The 16,482-nt window shown below is 45.8% G+C and overlaps 1 protein-coding gene across 1 annotated transcript in view; it reads left to right on the top strand.

Moving 5' to 3' along the window:
• Window positions 1–1,123: 1,123 nt before the first annotated feature.
• The window catches only part of CDHR4 (cadherin related family member 4), a gene marked incomplete at its 5' end in the record, with an annotated part of 41,404 nt that continues 26,045 nt past the window's right edge, over window positions 1,124–16,482 (top strand). Inside the window, 21 exon segments of the mRNA XM_044000890.1 lie at window positions 1,124–1,151; window positions 1,273–1,360; window positions 2,748–2,896; window positions 2,899–2,921; window positions 5,613–5,775; window positions 6,200–6,264; window positions 6,266–6,287; window positions 7,630–7,730; window positions 9,696–9,762; window positions 9,765–9,804; window positions 11,687–11,753; window positions 11,755–11,784; window positions 11,786–11,849; window positions 11,979–12,034; window positions 12,036–12,166; window positions 13,651–13,720; window positions 13,722–13,898; window positions 15,223–15,258; window positions 15,260–15,302; window positions 16,083–16,147; window positions 16,149–16,290. Coding sequence (XP_043856825.1) covers window positions 1,124–1,151; window positions 1,273–1,360; window positions 2,748–2,896; window positions 2,899–2,921; window positions 5,613–5,775; window positions 6,200–6,264; window positions 6,266–6,287; window positions 7,630–7,730; window positions 9,696–9,762; window positions 9,765–9,804; window positions 11,687–11,753; window positions 11,755–11,784; window positions 11,786–11,849; window positions 11,979–12,034; window positions 12,036–12,166; window positions 13,651–13,720; window positions 13,722–13,898; window positions 15,223–15,258; window positions 15,260–15,302; window positions 16,083–16,147; window positions 16,149–16,290 — 1,627 coding nt within the window.

Genomic DNA, 16,482 nt, shown 5'->3' with positions numbered 1-16,482 from the left:
CTTTCCTTCCTTCCTTCCTTCCTTCCTTCCTCCTTCCTTCTTCCTTCCTTCCTTCCTTCCTTCCTTCTTCCCCTCCCTCCCTTCCTTCTTCTTTCTTTCTTCCCTTCTTTTTTAATGGGGTAACATGGTCCAATGCAAAAATTTTTTCATGTGACTATAAAATTTTGTAAACAAGTTTCGATTTTTTGCCTGCTTATTTGGTAGGAGAGGGAGTAGTGAAGAAAGAATTTGGAACTTAAAAAAATAACAAAATGTCCTGTGCTTTAAAAAATAAAATGATTGAGGGAAATATAAATTTCCTTTAGAAGTTACTGAAAATAAGAGTATAATTTTTTTCCCATTCAAGTTCATGAACCCTTAAAATTTATCCATGGACTTCTTGGCCCATGTGGTCTAGGTTAAGAACCCCTGTACTGTGGAGACGGTATCTTCAATGCTAGGATGTAAGTTACATCCTTTAGCCTTGTTAGTATTGACCAAGTTCCTCCTGGTCATGATCTCTATAGGTATGATGGGAGAATAAACAAGACTTAGTCATTGATTTTATAGGAGAGGTGAAAGAATGAGAAGAGCCAAAAATGGCTCCAAGGTTACAAGAAGGGAGGAAGTGGAGGGATGGTTCAGTAGATAGAAGATGAAGTCAGAAGGAAGAGTTTGAGGGGTCAGTGGGATCTCCAAGTGATTGTTCTTATCCTAGCTCTTCCTAAGGACCTGGGTCGCTTTGAGTGGGTTTTCTTGATTTACCAGGGCCTCAGTCTGCCCCTCTATGACATAGAGGCACCCATACCTGCCCTTCTGAGCCCCAGAAGGTGGGATGAGAATGAAGTTCACAAGGATAGGGACTGGGGAGCCCAATGAAGTGACAGGTAATTTAAACTGGGGACCAGGGACCAGGGGGATTTTTCTGAAACCAAAGCAAGGGCTGGGGTGGGGCAATGGAGGGTGGGTGCCCTTGGATCAGGACAACGCTAGGAGTCCTAGCACCCCCAGCTCCTAGCAATGCATCTGGCAACCTTGTGGGTGTGGCAAACACCAGCTAACAGACAAGAGGCTTCAGATGAGGGAACACTCGGCATCCTCTCTCAATTATTGGCCCCCAACATGAAACTGCCTATACCTTGGGGGGCTCATCTTGGCCCTAGAAATTTTGGGTATGGAGCAGTTGGCGGTAGGGGAGGGCGAGTGGAAGGGTACGGGGGTCTCCTTTTGAGGTATGTGACCATTTTCCTTCTCACACCCAACCCCAGTCAGAACCAATTCTTGTCTTTGAAGGTGCCTCAGCTTTAATCAACTTGGGAAATTGCGATGGTTTAATTGGTGATCTGATTTCTCCCTTGAGAACCTACAATCTGAGAAGTAAGTTATCCTACTGGGGAGGGCCCCTCGGGTGGGGGGCAAAAGGAAAAGAGAAGGAAGTCCAGGGTGAACCTCAGCATCCAACTCTGGGGTCCTCTTGAGGCGATCCCCTGACCTTCCCAATGGAACTGCCTTTGAGTCCTGCCTTCTAAACTTCCCCCAAGGTCCCCTATCACTTGACAAGAGATTTCCACCTTTCACTCTCCCCACTCTGGGATGGTATCCTGAAAAGAGGTCTTTGTTTGGAGTTAGGAGAGCTATATTTATAGCTTCCAGGGGGTATAACCAGGGGCAGATACTTTTCTGTTAAAAAATGTAAATCTGGCAGTTCGGTGACACAGCGGATAGGGTGGTGGATCTATAATCAGGAAGATCCAAGTTGGAATCCTGCCTCAGACCCTACCTTGTGTGACCCTGGCTCAGTCACTTCATCTCTCTTTGACTCAGCCTTCTCATCTGTAAAAATGGGGGAGAGCAGGACATAACTCAGTCAAGAAGCATGTATTAAGTGCTTAGTATTTGCACTCACAGGGTACTGTATCTCACAGGGTTGGTGGGAAGATCAAATGAGATAATATATGTATAGTACTTAGGGCAGCTAGGTGGGGAGGTAGATAGAGTAACTAACAGTTTGGGATCAGGAAGACCAGCCTCGGGACACTCACTAGCTGTGTGACCCTTGGCAAGTCATTTAATTTCTGCCTGTTTCCTCATCTTTAAAATGGGAATAATAACAGCACTTACTTCCCAGGGTATCTATAAGAATTAAATAATAATAATATTGTAGAGCGCTTAGCACAGTGCCAGGCACATACATAGCAATTACTATATAAATGTTCGCTTTTATTATTTACAAACCTTAAACTGCTATATACGTGCTTGCTATTATTTTATATTTTTTTTCTTCTGGACTGAGTTTTCCCCCACCTGTAGAATGAAGAGTTGAGGTTAGCTGATCACCAAAGTCCTTTCCATCTCTATATTCTAGTAACCTGTGGGGTCAACAGGGGCAGGGACAATTCCCCCATATTGCAAACAAAACCAAGACCTTGAGAAGTTACATGGCCTGTTCAATATCAACTAGTTCCTTTGTATTAGGGCCAGGAATAAACCTTTTGCATTGGGTGATCTGAGATGGAGGTGAGGGAATCAGAGGATTGTCAAATGGGAACAGGTAAGATGATCAAATCTAACATTCCCATTTTACAGATAGGAAAAACTGAAGCCCAAGTGAAGAAGTGATTTTTCTCAAGGGTTTACACCCAGGTCCTCTGACTCCAATTCAGCTGCCTGGGTTCCTGTAATGCGTCTAGACTACCCTCAGGAGGGTGCAAAGGGCACGAGGATCCAGATCACTGAGCCACATGTGGTTTGGGGCGCAGGTTGCTGAGGCTGCCCTGGATGGTGAATATCTTCTGAGGAACACAGGAACCGGGCTCAGTTATACATGTTTTCTTTTTCAACTGCTCCTGCCTACCTACCCTGGAGCTTGAGAGCGTGATTCCCCCCAGCCCTTTTTTTAACCAGCCCAGCTTATCTGGATATACATGCAGTATCTGGCAAAGGTAAGAGGGACTGGGGTTGTGGGGTTGAAGGGGGTCTAAGAGAACCAGGACTGGCCTCCAACAAGCATTTTGTCAACTCTTACTTAAGGATATATAGCTCTTTTTTGATGGGGGGAGATGACTATCTTAGACCCTGGAATAGAACTTTGGGGATTTCATTTCATTTCCCCTCTGTACCTCAGTTTCCTCATTTGTAAAAGGAGGGGAATGGATTGGACTAGATGAGCTCTAAGTGAGTTCAATTCAAACAAATATTTATGAGGGCCTACTCTAGGCAAGGTGCTAAGGTCTGTCCCTTCAAGCTCTAAATTTCTGTGATTCTATGAACTAGACATGATCCCTCCCCCTTAAAGAGGTTCTGCTCCTCTGGGGAAATAAAGGATAGAGAGGCTGGGCAAGAATTCACAGAAACATACAATTGATGGAGAGTTCTGAGAGCTCTGAGCATTCCCAGCATTCCTAGGATCAAGGGCTGAAAGGGACCTTAAAGGTCATCTAGATTGGTCAGGGGCAGCTAGGTGGTACAGGCGGATAGAGTGCTGGGCCTGAACAGAGTCAGGAGGACTCATCTTCCTGAGTTCAAATCTGGCCTCAGACACTTACTGGTTGTGTGACCCTGGACAAGTCATTTCAACCATGTTTGCCTCAGTTTCTTCATCTATGAGTTGGAGAGGGAAATGGCAAACTACTCCATTATCTTTGCCAACAAAACCCCAAATGGGGTTATTAAGAGTCAGATATGACTGAGAAACAAGAAGATATTGGTCTAGTCCCACCTTCTTATGTTATATATAGATAAAGAAGTCCTAAAAGAGATCACACATGCCAGCTCCTACTTGTTCCCCTAGCCACTGACTCTTAGGAGGAGCCTTCAGGAAGGCTAGCATCCGAGGGGCGTAGCCACTTCCAATTTCTCAGTCCACCTCCAACATCCTGAGTAGCTTGCTGCTACCTGTCCCTGCTGGGGTGTGAGTTCCTGAGAAGGGATTGAGGTTTGAGAAGAAAAGGAAGGAAGGACTGAGCTGGGCAGGATATTTCTTTCTAATGAAAAAAAAGAGAGTTGCCTGATGTTTTTGCAGCACATTTGATTCAGAATCTATCCCTCCCACTGCACCTCTCATCCAGGATCCTTATATGAGAAGGATTGAAGAAAGGCGGACAAGCCTTCAGAACTGTGAGGGAGGGTCAGGAGAGGGGAGGTAGAGAGAGAGACAGAGAGAGAAAGAGAGAGACAGAGACCGAGAGAGACAGAGAGAGACAGAGACAGAGGACAGGAGACAGAGAGACAGAGACAGAGAGAGAGAGGAGGCATGGATGTTCCAGCAATGGGAGGGGAAAGGCTACAAAATTATTGTGAAAAAATCACCTCATGGCCTGGTTTTCAAAACCTCCCAATCTTTGGCTTAAATGTTTTAAAGGTTAAATTTTAAAACAGTGCAGTTTGAGAAGAACGCCCCCACACATACACACACCACACACACATATGCCACCCTCTACATGGCACACAGACATATAGCACACACAATACCCATACATACATACACTACACCACACCACACACAGCAGCAGGCATATACACATACCACACCATGCACACATACACACAACACACACACATACACATACCACACAAGCATACACTCCTCACATCCACACACATATACACACCACCTATTCAGTAGTAAAATATGCCTTGAAATCATCAATTTATGATGTTGAAATAGCACAGGTCACTATGCTACTGCTTCTTGGTCACAAGTAAGGGGAGGGAAAGAATTCTTAGCTCTAGTAATTAACGTGGTTGTTAATAACAAGGTGCATTGGGGTGGCTAGGTGGTGCGGTGGATAGAGCACCGGCTCTAGAGTCAGGAGTACTTGAGTTCAAATCCGGCCTCAGACACTTAACACTTACTAGCTGTGTGACCCTGAACAAGTCACTTAACCCCAATTGCCTCACTAAAAAAAATAAATAAATAACAAGATGCATCTTGAAGTGCCCTAAAGTCATTCTTTCTCAAACAAACTTTTCTTGTTAATTAGGTGCTAGGTTTAAGTTGTTAATTTTTGCATTCCTTGTGACTCACCTAAAGTCACAGAGCTAGTAAATAAATTGTGGAGACTGAGTCCAATTGTCATGCCCTCTGGCTCTTTGGGGGCTCCCGACCACTTCCAGTAAGAGCATTCATATAGAGCTTTAAGATTTTGTCAAATGCTTTACAAATATTATCTCATTTTATACTCACAACAACCATGGGAGATGTTCACTTGTTTTTTCAGTCGTGTCTGACTTTTTGTGACCCCATTTGGGGTTTTCTTGGCAGAGATAGTGGAAGGCTTTGCCGTTTCCTTCTCCAGCTCATTTACAGATGAGGAAACTGAGGCAAACAGGATTAAATTACTTGTTCGGGGTCACACAACTAGTAAGTATCGGAAGCCAGACTTGAACTGAGAAAGATGAGTTTCCCTGACTCCAAGCCTGGTGCTCTGTGCACTATGGTGCCACCTAACTGCCCCTGGGAGATAGGTGCTATTATTAACCCTGTTTTACAGATGAGAATACGGAGGCAGCCCGGGGTCACAAAGCTACAAAGTATCTAAGGAGAGCTTTGAACTTCCTGACTCTGGGTCTAGAGCTCTATCCACTGTACCACCTGTGATGTACTCACTGGACACTAACATGCTTACCCCTAGGTGACCTTAAGCAGTGCGGCCAGGCTGGATGCCCGGCAGGTGAACCACTATCAACTCAATCTGAAGCTCACATGTATGAAAGAAACTTTGAATGTCCCCCTGTCGGTTGACGTGTTTAAGGCCCGTGGTCACCCCATTTGTCTGGGCCGCTTTGCCAGCCTAGGTAAGGTGGAGACGGGGTGGATATAGGGGCTCTCCTGAGCTTTGCCTCAGTGGGCTCCAGTGCCCAAGGCACAGTCATTTGGGTCTAAGTGGACATTCCCCGTAGCACTTCTGGCTCCATGCCCATGACCCAGGGCACACGGGGTGTGGTACAGGTGCTGCCTCCCCCAGACCTTTTACAAAAGCCCTTTTCTGGCACCTGGGAGCAAGGGAAAGAGTGAGGAGGGTCTCCTCTAACAGTGATCTAATGCAAAGAGGCAGTGGGTTAGAATGGAAGGAGCACTGAATCAGGAGGCAGGGACTCTGGGTTCTAACCTACCGCTCTTACAACTTCTCTGAGTTTCAATGTCCTCAGAAATTAGACTAGATCATTTCTAAAGTCCTTTCGACCCTTTAAATCCTGTGATCTTCTTGCCCGGACACAGCTGGGGACAATGTACAGGTTCTGGAGACTGTGGAACCCCAATCTCTAATCTATGTGGTGCTGCTTCCGCAGAGGTCTGACTGGTGTCAAGGGTGAGCCAGGGGGCCAGAGCAGGGAGCCTAGGGTCTGGGGATCAAGGGGGAGAGGTGTGGGCTGAAAACTAGCCATCTCTAAGAGCCAGGTAGCTGGGTATAGAATTATGGAATAATAGAGATCTTAGGCAGAAGAGACACTGTGATGAAAGGTCGTTGAGATGGCCAGCCTGGTGGTGAGAGTGGCTGAGCTTGGAAGCAGAAAGACAGTGTTAGCGTCTGGAAACTTACTAGCTGTGTGACCCTGAACAAGTCATCTCCCCTCTCTGAGCTTCAGTTTCCTTATCTGTAAAATGAGAATAATAGTAGCACCTACTTTACTGGGTTGTTGTGAAGATCAAATGAGATAATAAAAGCAAAGCAAACCTTAAATCCACCCTAAATGTTAGCTATTATCATCAATTAATATATAATAATATTATGGCAGCTAGGTGTACAATGGATAGAGAACCAGACCTTGGAGTCAGGAAGACCTGACCTCAAATCTGGCCTCAGACACTTACTGAGCTATGTGACCCTGGGCAAGTCACTTCACTCTGTTTGCCTCAGTTTCCTCATCTCTAAAGTCAGCTAGAGAAGGAAAATGGCAAACCACTTCCAGTATCGTCCACCAAGAAAACCCCAATGGGGTCACAAAGAATTGGACATGGGGGCAAGCTAGGTGGTGCAGTGGATAAAGCACCAGCCCTGGATTCAGGAGGACTTGAGTTCAAATCCAGCCCCAGACACTTGATACTTACTAGCTGTGTGACCCTGGACAAGTCACTTATCCCTCATTGCCCCACAAAAAAAACAAAACAAAAAACAAAAACCCAAAGAGTTGGACATGACTGAAATGACCGAATAATAAAAATATTATGCTATTATATAATATCATCTATAAATTATATGTAACATTATACAATCATATTATACAATGTTTACTATCCAATAATCACATATACTATCTAATAATAAAAATAATCAATTTTATATATAATCATATTCTATAATGCTTATTCTATAATCATTATATTATATAATTGCATATTTTGAATAATAATAAGACATGGGATATGCCCTGGGATAGTGGGAGTAAATATAAAGGGGAACAGCTGAAGAGATGGGCAGAGAGGTAGATAGGGGATTTCCCCAATTTGCAGATATGGAAATTGAGGTTAAGTGAGTTGTTCCGGGTCACTTGGCTCATAAGTATCAGAGAGAGGATTCAGATCCTCTGATTCGGAGCCCAGTCCTCTTTCCCTTAACACAGTGGAGTTGGTTTGTGGAGGGCTTAGTGAAGAAGAGGCACAAGTTGGGGTCCCTGATTGCCCACTGTAGCCTCTTTCCCCTCCCCTGCAGATGGAAATCACAAACCCTCAGAACATCTTGGATTTCTCTATCAATGAGCTAGGGCAGGTGCTGACCCCCAGCCAGGGCCTCATTGGTAGTGCCTACAAGGTGAGTGTCACTTGTCTGCTGTGGGGGAGGGGAAAATGGATGAGATTCTGAAGAAGGTTTATGGGAGCCCTAGAAGGTGGGAGAAATGGTTAGGAAGCTCTAGGAAAACTTCTAGGATGAAAAAGAGAGGAGCCAGTGGGGAAGTTGGATGCAGGAAAGGCAGTCCCAGACTCAGGCTTCTTTCTGCACCCACCTGCTGCCCAAATGATCTATTCATTAATTCATTCAACCAATATATATTAAGCGCCTACTATATACAACCTATAAGCATTTATTGAGCACTTACTATATACTTAGCATTCTGCTGAGAGCTGGGGATACAAAGAAAGGCAAAACCACAAAAAACAATCCCTCCTCTTAAGGAGGTTGCACTCTAATTGAGGAGAAAAAGAGTACTTTTAGCATTTGTTTAGAGAGCAGAAGTAAGGAGTACTAGGAGAATACTATGCCGGCCCTGGGGAAGAAAGGCCACTCAGACACACCCCTTGCCCTCATGAGTTTACTATCTAATAGAGCAGTGACAGAAACACAGAGAAGAACTGACAATATTATTTGAGGAGAGCACTGGAAAGGCACAAACCATGTGCTTTGTGAGGTCCCAGGGTGAAAGTGATCCTCAACCACAAGGAGTAGGGAAAGCGTCCTGCAGGAGCTGGGATCTGAGTTGGACTTTAATAGATGGATAGCAATTGAACAAGTGAAGATATGGAGGCATGGAAGACATCCTGAGCCATTTAGGGTCTTGTTCGCTTGCACTGGAGTGCAGAGTATGTGAAACAAAGAAATAAAACTGGAAAGGTAAGGTGGGATCAGACTAGGAAAGGCCCTGAATGCCACGCAGAGGAGTTTTGGAGTCAGTAGGGAGCCAGTGAAGATTGTTGAGCAGAAGCCTGGAGTGATTAGTTTTATTCATTAGGAAGATGAATCTTGGGATTGATATATAAGGATGGCTTGTTGATATGGGGGGGCGCAGAGTAGGGTGGATCGAAACGACTTGTGAGGATACAAGTGATGATTCAGGCTGGTGGTCATCAGGACCTCTATTAGGGTGGCGGCTATTGGAATAGAGGAGAGGGGAAGGGTGTGATATTATGGGAGTACTTGGATGGGGGAAGTGAGGGAAAGGGAGGAATCAAAACCAACCTCAAGGTTTCAAAGGATTTTCTTCTCCCTTTCCCCCTCATTAAAATTCAAATTTCCTCAAGGTCTGGATGGTTAACCACCATATGGAAAAACAGCTGATTAAGAGGCCGGCAAGTGTCACCCAGTGCTTAGAGAAAGAGAAAGACTAGGAATTAGTGAGCTAAGTTTAAATCCTATGTAGGACACTTACTAGTTGTGGGACCCTGGGTGAGCCACCTAGTGCCTCTGTGCCTCACTTTCCCCATCTCTAATTCTGAGAGGGTTGGATTCAATGGCGTCTAAGTTGCCTCCTATTCTAAATCTATAATGCTATGATTGAACCAATGCACATTAAGGCGTGAGGATGATGGTAAAAATAAAACCATCATTTATGTGGCACTTTGCAGCTTACAAAGTCTTTGTGTCCATTATCCAATTTGAGGTGGGTAGGGCCACTGTTATTAGTGTTTTACCCCCATTTGACAGAGGGGAAAAGAGATTCAGAGAAGGTGCCCACAGGTAGTAAATGGATGAGCCAGCCTTCAAACCTGAGTTTCCTAACTCTTTACCCCCCAGACTTCCTCAGAGTGAATAGGGTAGTTATATTTTAAGAGAGGGGTTTGTTAACTCAATGAACCTCATTAAAGGCCCAGCTCCAAGAGTCTAGAGTCTGAGTCTTATCTCTGTATGTCCCCCAGGCCTGCCTAGTATTTATTGCATGAGTGAATAAGTGAATGAATGAATGAATGAACAAATGATATAATTAGGGTAAGGTTTCAGGTAGTGTGGCAAAAGTCCCCCCTTCACCCTCCACTTTGGTTTTCTTCTGGGTTTCAACCCTAGCACTTGCCAGGCTGAAGATCTTGGTGAACGTGGGATGAACAAGGCAGGAGCTGCCAGGGGACACTGACTGTGAAGTTCGGCCCAATCCCCACAACAAGGTCTCCTTCGGGTAGGGAACCCTCCTCTCTCTGGGTCTAGGGCTGAGGTCCTACATCCTGGGTAAGACAGGAATGTGGCCCAAGCCAGATGTAGAGCAGCCCCTCTTCGGCATCCCACCTTGAGCCTGTCCTCACTCGTACCCTCTCTTAGGGAGCCCCTAGGTCTGGGGTGTTGGAGGCATGGGTGTAGGAGAGGGAGATAATGTAGTACAATGTAAAGGGTCTGGGTTCTGGAGTCAGAGGCCCTTGGTTCAAATCCTCCTCTTGAAGCTTGTTACCCATGTTGCCTTGAGCCTCTTAAGGCTCCCTAGGCCCATCCATAAAAGGGAGGGGGCTGCTAGGTGGTGAAGTGGATAGAGCACCAGCCCTGGATTCAGGAGACCTGAGTTCAAATCCAGCCTCAGACCTTTGACACTTATGAGCTGTGTGACCCTGGGCTAGTCACTTAACCCAATTTGCCTCACCAAAAAAAAAAAAAAAAGGGAGGAAGAAGGGGGAGAGGTAAGACTAGATGGCCTTGGGGTCCAGTCTAGCTTTAGGCTTATAATTTCTTCTACCAGAGCTTCTAAAGAGGAGGCAAGAAGATGCCTTGCACTTAGGAGGCTAAAAACAATGCATTTTGTATTTTTAATGGTCTTGTTAAGGAAAAGCAACTGACATTCCATTCCATTCCAACAATATTTGCTGAGTTCAGTATAACTCCAAACTTCTTAACAATTATAACTATCTAAAAGCTGATGGACGACCTTGGTGTTAGTGAGTCCCTTATCTCCGGAGGTCTCCAGGGAAATCTAGATGGTCGCTGGTCAGGGAAGTTGTCTCTTGGCACCCAGTCTACACCCTCTCTGGTCTTATCTTTCATTCTACCTCTGGGAAATCTCTTGCCTGCTGACTCATCCTGGTACTTACAACCATCCCAATCTAACTCCAACTTACTGAACCAGCCCTATCTCATCCTACTCTCCTCCTTACTGCCCAACTGGACCACTCTGGGTCCCTCCATTCTCACTCTCTCCTCTGAAGTAGTGCAGGGAGGTAAGTGGGGCTGGGTCTGTGTGACCTTGGGGATTGGTCACAGGATCACACAGGTTCCCAGATTTAGAGATGAAAGGAACCTTAGGTCTATCTCTTCCAACTCCCCCATTTTACAGAGGAAACCAAAACCCAGGAAGGTAAGTCCCTTTATTTCTCTGGACCTCTGTCTCCTCCTCTGTTCAATGCAACTTATAATATTGTCATACTTTCATCCACAGGGTTATTGTAAATATAAAATGAGATAAGGCATATAGTGAATATTATAAGTTATAGATAAGTGCCTTTGCTTGTGTTGTCCCAGGATGCCTTGAATGAATCCCCTCCATCTCAGTGTTAAAATCCTCTTCCTTTAAAACTTACATGAAGTGCTATCTCAGAAAACCTTCCCTGATGTTCCAAGTAAAAGTGGTTTCTTCTCCCTTCTCCAGTTTCTGGTAGCATTCTACTGGACTTCCCCTTTACACTTAGCCTACTCTCCCTTGTAAGCATAGATATTTATGTATGAATGAATGGATGGATGGAGGATGGATGGATGGATGGATGGATGATGAATGAATGAATGGATGAATGAATAAAGAAGTATTTATTAAGCGTTTGCTTTATCCACTACACTACGTCTCTCCATGCCTTATTAAATTAAATGTTTGTAGAGGGAATGTCTGTTCAGGTAGGGGTTAGACTAGATGACCTCTGAGGGCTCTTCTGACTCTGAGATTCTGTGATCTATGATTCTGAATGTACAGTGTGTTCAGCTCTGGGCTGCTTCTCGAGCGACTGCCCATCTATAGCCACCTCTCTCTTTCTCATCTGGTTACTCTGCTCAGATGGAGCTAGAGAAAAGGGTGTGGAATGGAAAAGTGCTTAGACTTTTGGGCATATATGAATTCAGTTTCAGACCTTCAACATCTCTGAAGACCATAGTGCCTGGTGGTGTGGTTGGCCAGGTCCGAGCCAATGGGCAGCCACGTTCGATATGAGATCACTGAGCCTGTTCCCCTGCCCTTGTACTCCATCAGTTCTGGTGAGACTTTAGGGGTGTGGGAAGGTTTGGGGGGCGGGCCTGGGAAAGAAGGTGACCATGTCGGGTGGGGTGGGGATGTGTGCTATGTGAGCAGACCATAGGTTCACTCCTCCCCACCTGCCTGCACAGAGGATGGACTAATACGAACCACAACTCCTCTGGACCTGGGGCGAAAACCTGGGGCTGGCGGTCACCAAGTTACAAGTGAAAGCATATGATCCATTTCAGCCTTCGATGAGTGCCCAGCTCAGTGTCACCGTCAACGTGCAGCCCATCAACACCTGGCCCCCTCGCTGCACTCCCGCCGCTGTGCTAGTGTGAGTTGTCCAGCAGCCAGACTCTGCCCTTCTGGATGTCTCCTCTTTCATGAGCCCCTACCACCCAGAGCCACACAAATGTGGGCCCTAAGATAGCAGAAGGCTAAGAATCGGGGGTTTCCCTCTCCTGAGGAAATAGCATGCAAAGAAGGGGTTGGGTGTCTTTTGTTGGTTTCAGAGGTAGCCTTCTGCTTGTGTGGTGGGTGATAGGGAAATGATTCTGATACTTCTACTGGCAATTCCTTATTCATCTTTCGATGGACAGAAGGCCAAGGCAAAGAAACACTGTGGTTTAGTAGAAAACATACTGGATCTGGAGTCAGGAGGCCTGTGTTCAAATCTTACCTCTGCTAATTAAGATCCAAGCTACCTGCAAGAGACTTCCTGATTGGATGAATGTTGAACCTATGATTATAGAATAGCCCAATGAGCTCAGGTCCATGAAATTCAGAGCCCTCATTCCTAGTCCAGGAGAATATGATGGCCAGGACGGCTAGGCCTGAAGAATTTTGGAGTAGAATAGTTAGGGGCCTCCTAGTCTAGAACTGATCTGTATTTGCATTTCCAATGACTTTTCCTTGTATGAATTTCGGAATTTGCACCTTTCTTTTGTGAATAAATGCTAGAAAACCATTGTTGTTGTTGCTGGTGGTGTGGTGGTGGTGTGGTAGTAGTAGTAGTAGTGGTGGTGGTGGTAGCAGTAGTAGTGGTGGTGTGTGGTGGCGGCAGCAGTGGCTGTGGCCAGGGAAGAGAAGGGAAGGAAGAAAGTAGGTGCTAGCATAGAACCTCTCAACCTAGTAAGGCTTGTTGATTAACTGATTGATAGGGAAAGGAATTTGGGAGAGGTAGCAGCAAGAGGAAGGGGTACAGGAATAAGAGATAGGACTGAGGGAAGAGAAAAATCTCTGAAACAGGAGTCAAGTTGTTGAAGGGACAGAAAGGCCTTTGGGGAAACCGATGTGTGGGTTCAGGGATCAGGGAAATGTTTTAAATTGTGAAATGAAGGGGAAAAGGACTGAAGAAAAATGCCCCGAGATGGGCTCTGAGGGGAGGAGCTGGTATCATCAAAAATAGGCAGAGGGTCAGGTAGGCCTTATGTCCAGGGCAGAGGTCACTCTCATCCTTCAAGGTGTTCATTTCGCACCCATGACTGGAGTTTAGAGGTTTTTGGAGTAGAATGGAGTTGGGGAATTTTGTTCCCTGCTGGGCCTTTTCCTTGGCCTTTGAAATCCTTACCAAACAAACAGAACTCTAGAGTTGGGATGGACCTTGGAGATCATCCCATTCAACTCACTCTTCCCCCCACCCCTTTTACAGATGAGAATACTGAGAACCAGAGAGGTTGTGATTTGTCTGTGGTCACACCATGTCAGAGCCAAGCCTCCCCACTGCAAGGCAAGGCTGTCTTCAATGCGCCAGCACTATCTCCTTCCTGAACATCCCTCACTTTGGTTCTAAACACCACCCCCACATCTTTCCAACAGCACCCAAGTCCCCGAGACCATCCCCGTGGGCAGTGTCCTGATGACTCTGACCTGCTCTGACCCGGACTCCCGGCAGCACCACCTTTCATTATCAGCTCTGGCACCACAATGAGACCAAATCAAACTACAGCTTCCGCCTGCAGGGGTCCAGTCCTTCAGGTGCCAATCCGACCTCGCTCCTGACCCAGGGGGCTCTCTGGACACCACCAGGAGGGCATGCCAGTCCTGGGAATCCATTTCTGGAATGGGCATCCCGTCACCTGTTATAGTGGCCAAGGGGCTGGGCTCTGTGACTTACTTGCTGTGGGGGAGGGTAGAGAGTGGGTGACTTTTTCTAGAAATACTTTCATGCTCATCATCTCATTTGATCTTCACTAGTTCCTGTAGAAGAGACAAGAAAGAGAGGGGTCATTTTCACATGAACCTCTGTCCTCATGATGTATTTTGAGGTGCTAGAGTTATCAATTTGTGTTTCATATTCCACTGTATGCTCCATAGAGGCTGGAACTGGGGTGTTCTCTAACTCTGTTCTCTCCCGGCTCCTAGCACAATGTTCTTCACAAGGAAGTGCTTCATAATAATAATAACATGCTATTCGTTATTAATAATTATTAAAATAATAAATACAATTGTAAAATGATTTGTTGAATGAATGAGGAAAATGAAGACCAGATAGACTGAGTCATCTCACCAAGGTCACACGCAATTGAGTTGGACAAATGTTCATTGCAAATCTCTGTTCAAGGCTTTGTTCTCTGTGTTATGGGTGATACCAGTATATCAGGAGTAGAGAGAAACCTTGATTGGCCTGAGTCCTAGGCACTAGCCTAACAGTTAAGAGGCACAGTGGAAAGTGAGATGGACTTGAAGGCGAGTTCACCTGAGTTCACATCCTCCCTCAGACAGAACAAATACATATCCCAGGACAAGTCATTTCAACTCTTTCAACCTCAATTTCTTCATCTGTAAAATGAGGGTAATAACAATATCACCTACTTCATTGGGTTCTTGTGAGAATCAAATGAGAGAACACACATAAAGTGCTCTGTAAATCTTTTTTTTTTAAACAAAGCTTGTTGATTTACAAGAGTGATTTGTGTGTTGTGTGTGTGTGTGTGTGTGTGTGTTGTGTGTTTTTGGTGAGGCAATTGGGGTTAAGTGACTTGCCCAGGGTCACACAGCTAGCACCTGTTAAGTGTTTTGAGGCTGGATTTGAACTCATGTCCTCCTGAATCCAGGGCCAGTGCTCTATCCACTGCACCACCTAGTTGCTGCCTCTGTTAAATCTTAATATGCCATATAAATGGGAGGTTTTATTCTTTGATACCCCCAATATTGGGGTGATTTTTCATGCAGTGCCAAAGGGCAAAGGCCCTACAGTGAGGGGCTTAGAGGGTAGATGTGAGAAACTTCCTTTTAGCCTTTTTTACCCAGGAGAATTCCCCTTGGAACTCATCAGCTTCTTTTTGAATTTGGTGGTGGCATTAACAGACTGACACACCTGTTCAACACCTGAGATTCCTCTCCTCTCCTCTCTCTTGTCTCTAGGGCACGGGTGAACAATATCGTTAGGACTATGACTCATCTGCACCCAACGTTCAGTATAGGGACCACCATCCTGGTGACTGATAGTGGCCAGCCCCCCCAAACTAGTGAGTACTCTTGGGCCTGGGCTTCATCCAACTTCCCACTTTCCTGAGTTAGAGTACCACCACTGGTGTTTGTTTGGTTTGGTTTTTGGGGGGGAGGCAGGGCAATGAGGGTTAAGTGACTTGCCCAGTGTCACACAGCTAGTAAGTGTCAAGTCTTTGAGGCTGGGATTTGAACTCAGGTCCTCCTGAATCCAGGGCCGGTGCTTTATCCACTGTGCCACCTAGCTGCCCAGCTTCCTGGTGTTGTTGACCTCAAGAACTATTAGGACCCAGGTCTCCTTCAGCTCCTTACCCATATTTCACCTCAGAGTCCTAGATTTCTTGTTTCTCATGCACCAGTGGCCTCATTTACCTAGTCAAAACCGGTAATTAGGTAGCATCCCCCTCGGTAAGCATTTCATCCTTTTTAGGAGGATCTCATCTTAGCCCCTTTGTCCAGGAACTTCCTGAGGATGGGGATAATGTCTCTCAGACTTGTGACTCCCCAAAGGGCAAGAGCTTTCCCCCTTCCTCAGCCCTTAGTTCCTGGAGGGCAGGGACCCTATGTCCCTGTCATACCCAGCTGTCCCCCAAGGAACAAGGTTTCCCTCCATCACAAGGAAGTTCTCCAAGAGTAGGTGCCTGGGTCTCCTCAGATTATGTATTTCCTGAGATGAGGCCGTCATTCCTGTCTTCAGTTTGATATGTGGGCGCTGCTGCATGCAGTGGGAAATTGGGTGAAATGGTGTAGATTAAGCTCCATGTCTCTTCCCACCCCCACCGATCTCCACCCCAACCCAGGCAAGTGCCATGTGCTGGTGACAGTGACACCAGTGAATGAGTATTCTCCAGTCTGTCCCTGCTCACCACGTTCCAAAGGTCAGAGAAGATGCTCCGCGTGGCAAGCTGGTTGGCACAGTCCTTGGCTCAGACAGTGACTATCCACCCAACAGCATCGAGTACCACATCTCAGACTCACCATCCAACTTCTACATCGACCCTCACAGTGGTACCTACCTTCCACCACAAGCTTAAGAAAACTTGCCCCTTTCCCTTAAATTGTGGGTTCTTAACCTGGACTCCATCACCTTGGTTTGGTTTTATTATTATCTTTTTAATTTTGCAAGCTGCATTTCCATAGAATCAGTTTCCTTTGTAATCCTCTCTATTTTATGTTATGCATTTAAAAACATTAGGCTGA

Source organism: Dromiciops gliroides, chromosome 1, assembly GCF_019393635.1.
Source record: "Dromiciops gliroides isolate mDroGli1 chromosome 1, mDroGli1.pri, whole genome shotgun sequence".
Classification (NCBI taxonomy): domain Eukaryota; kingdom Metazoa; phylum Chordata; class Mammalia; order Microbiotheria; family Microbiotheriidae; genus Dromiciops; species Dromiciops gliroides.
The sequence above is the reverse complement of the archived record's forward strand: the minus strand, read 5'-3'. Positions and strand labels throughout refer to the sequence as shown.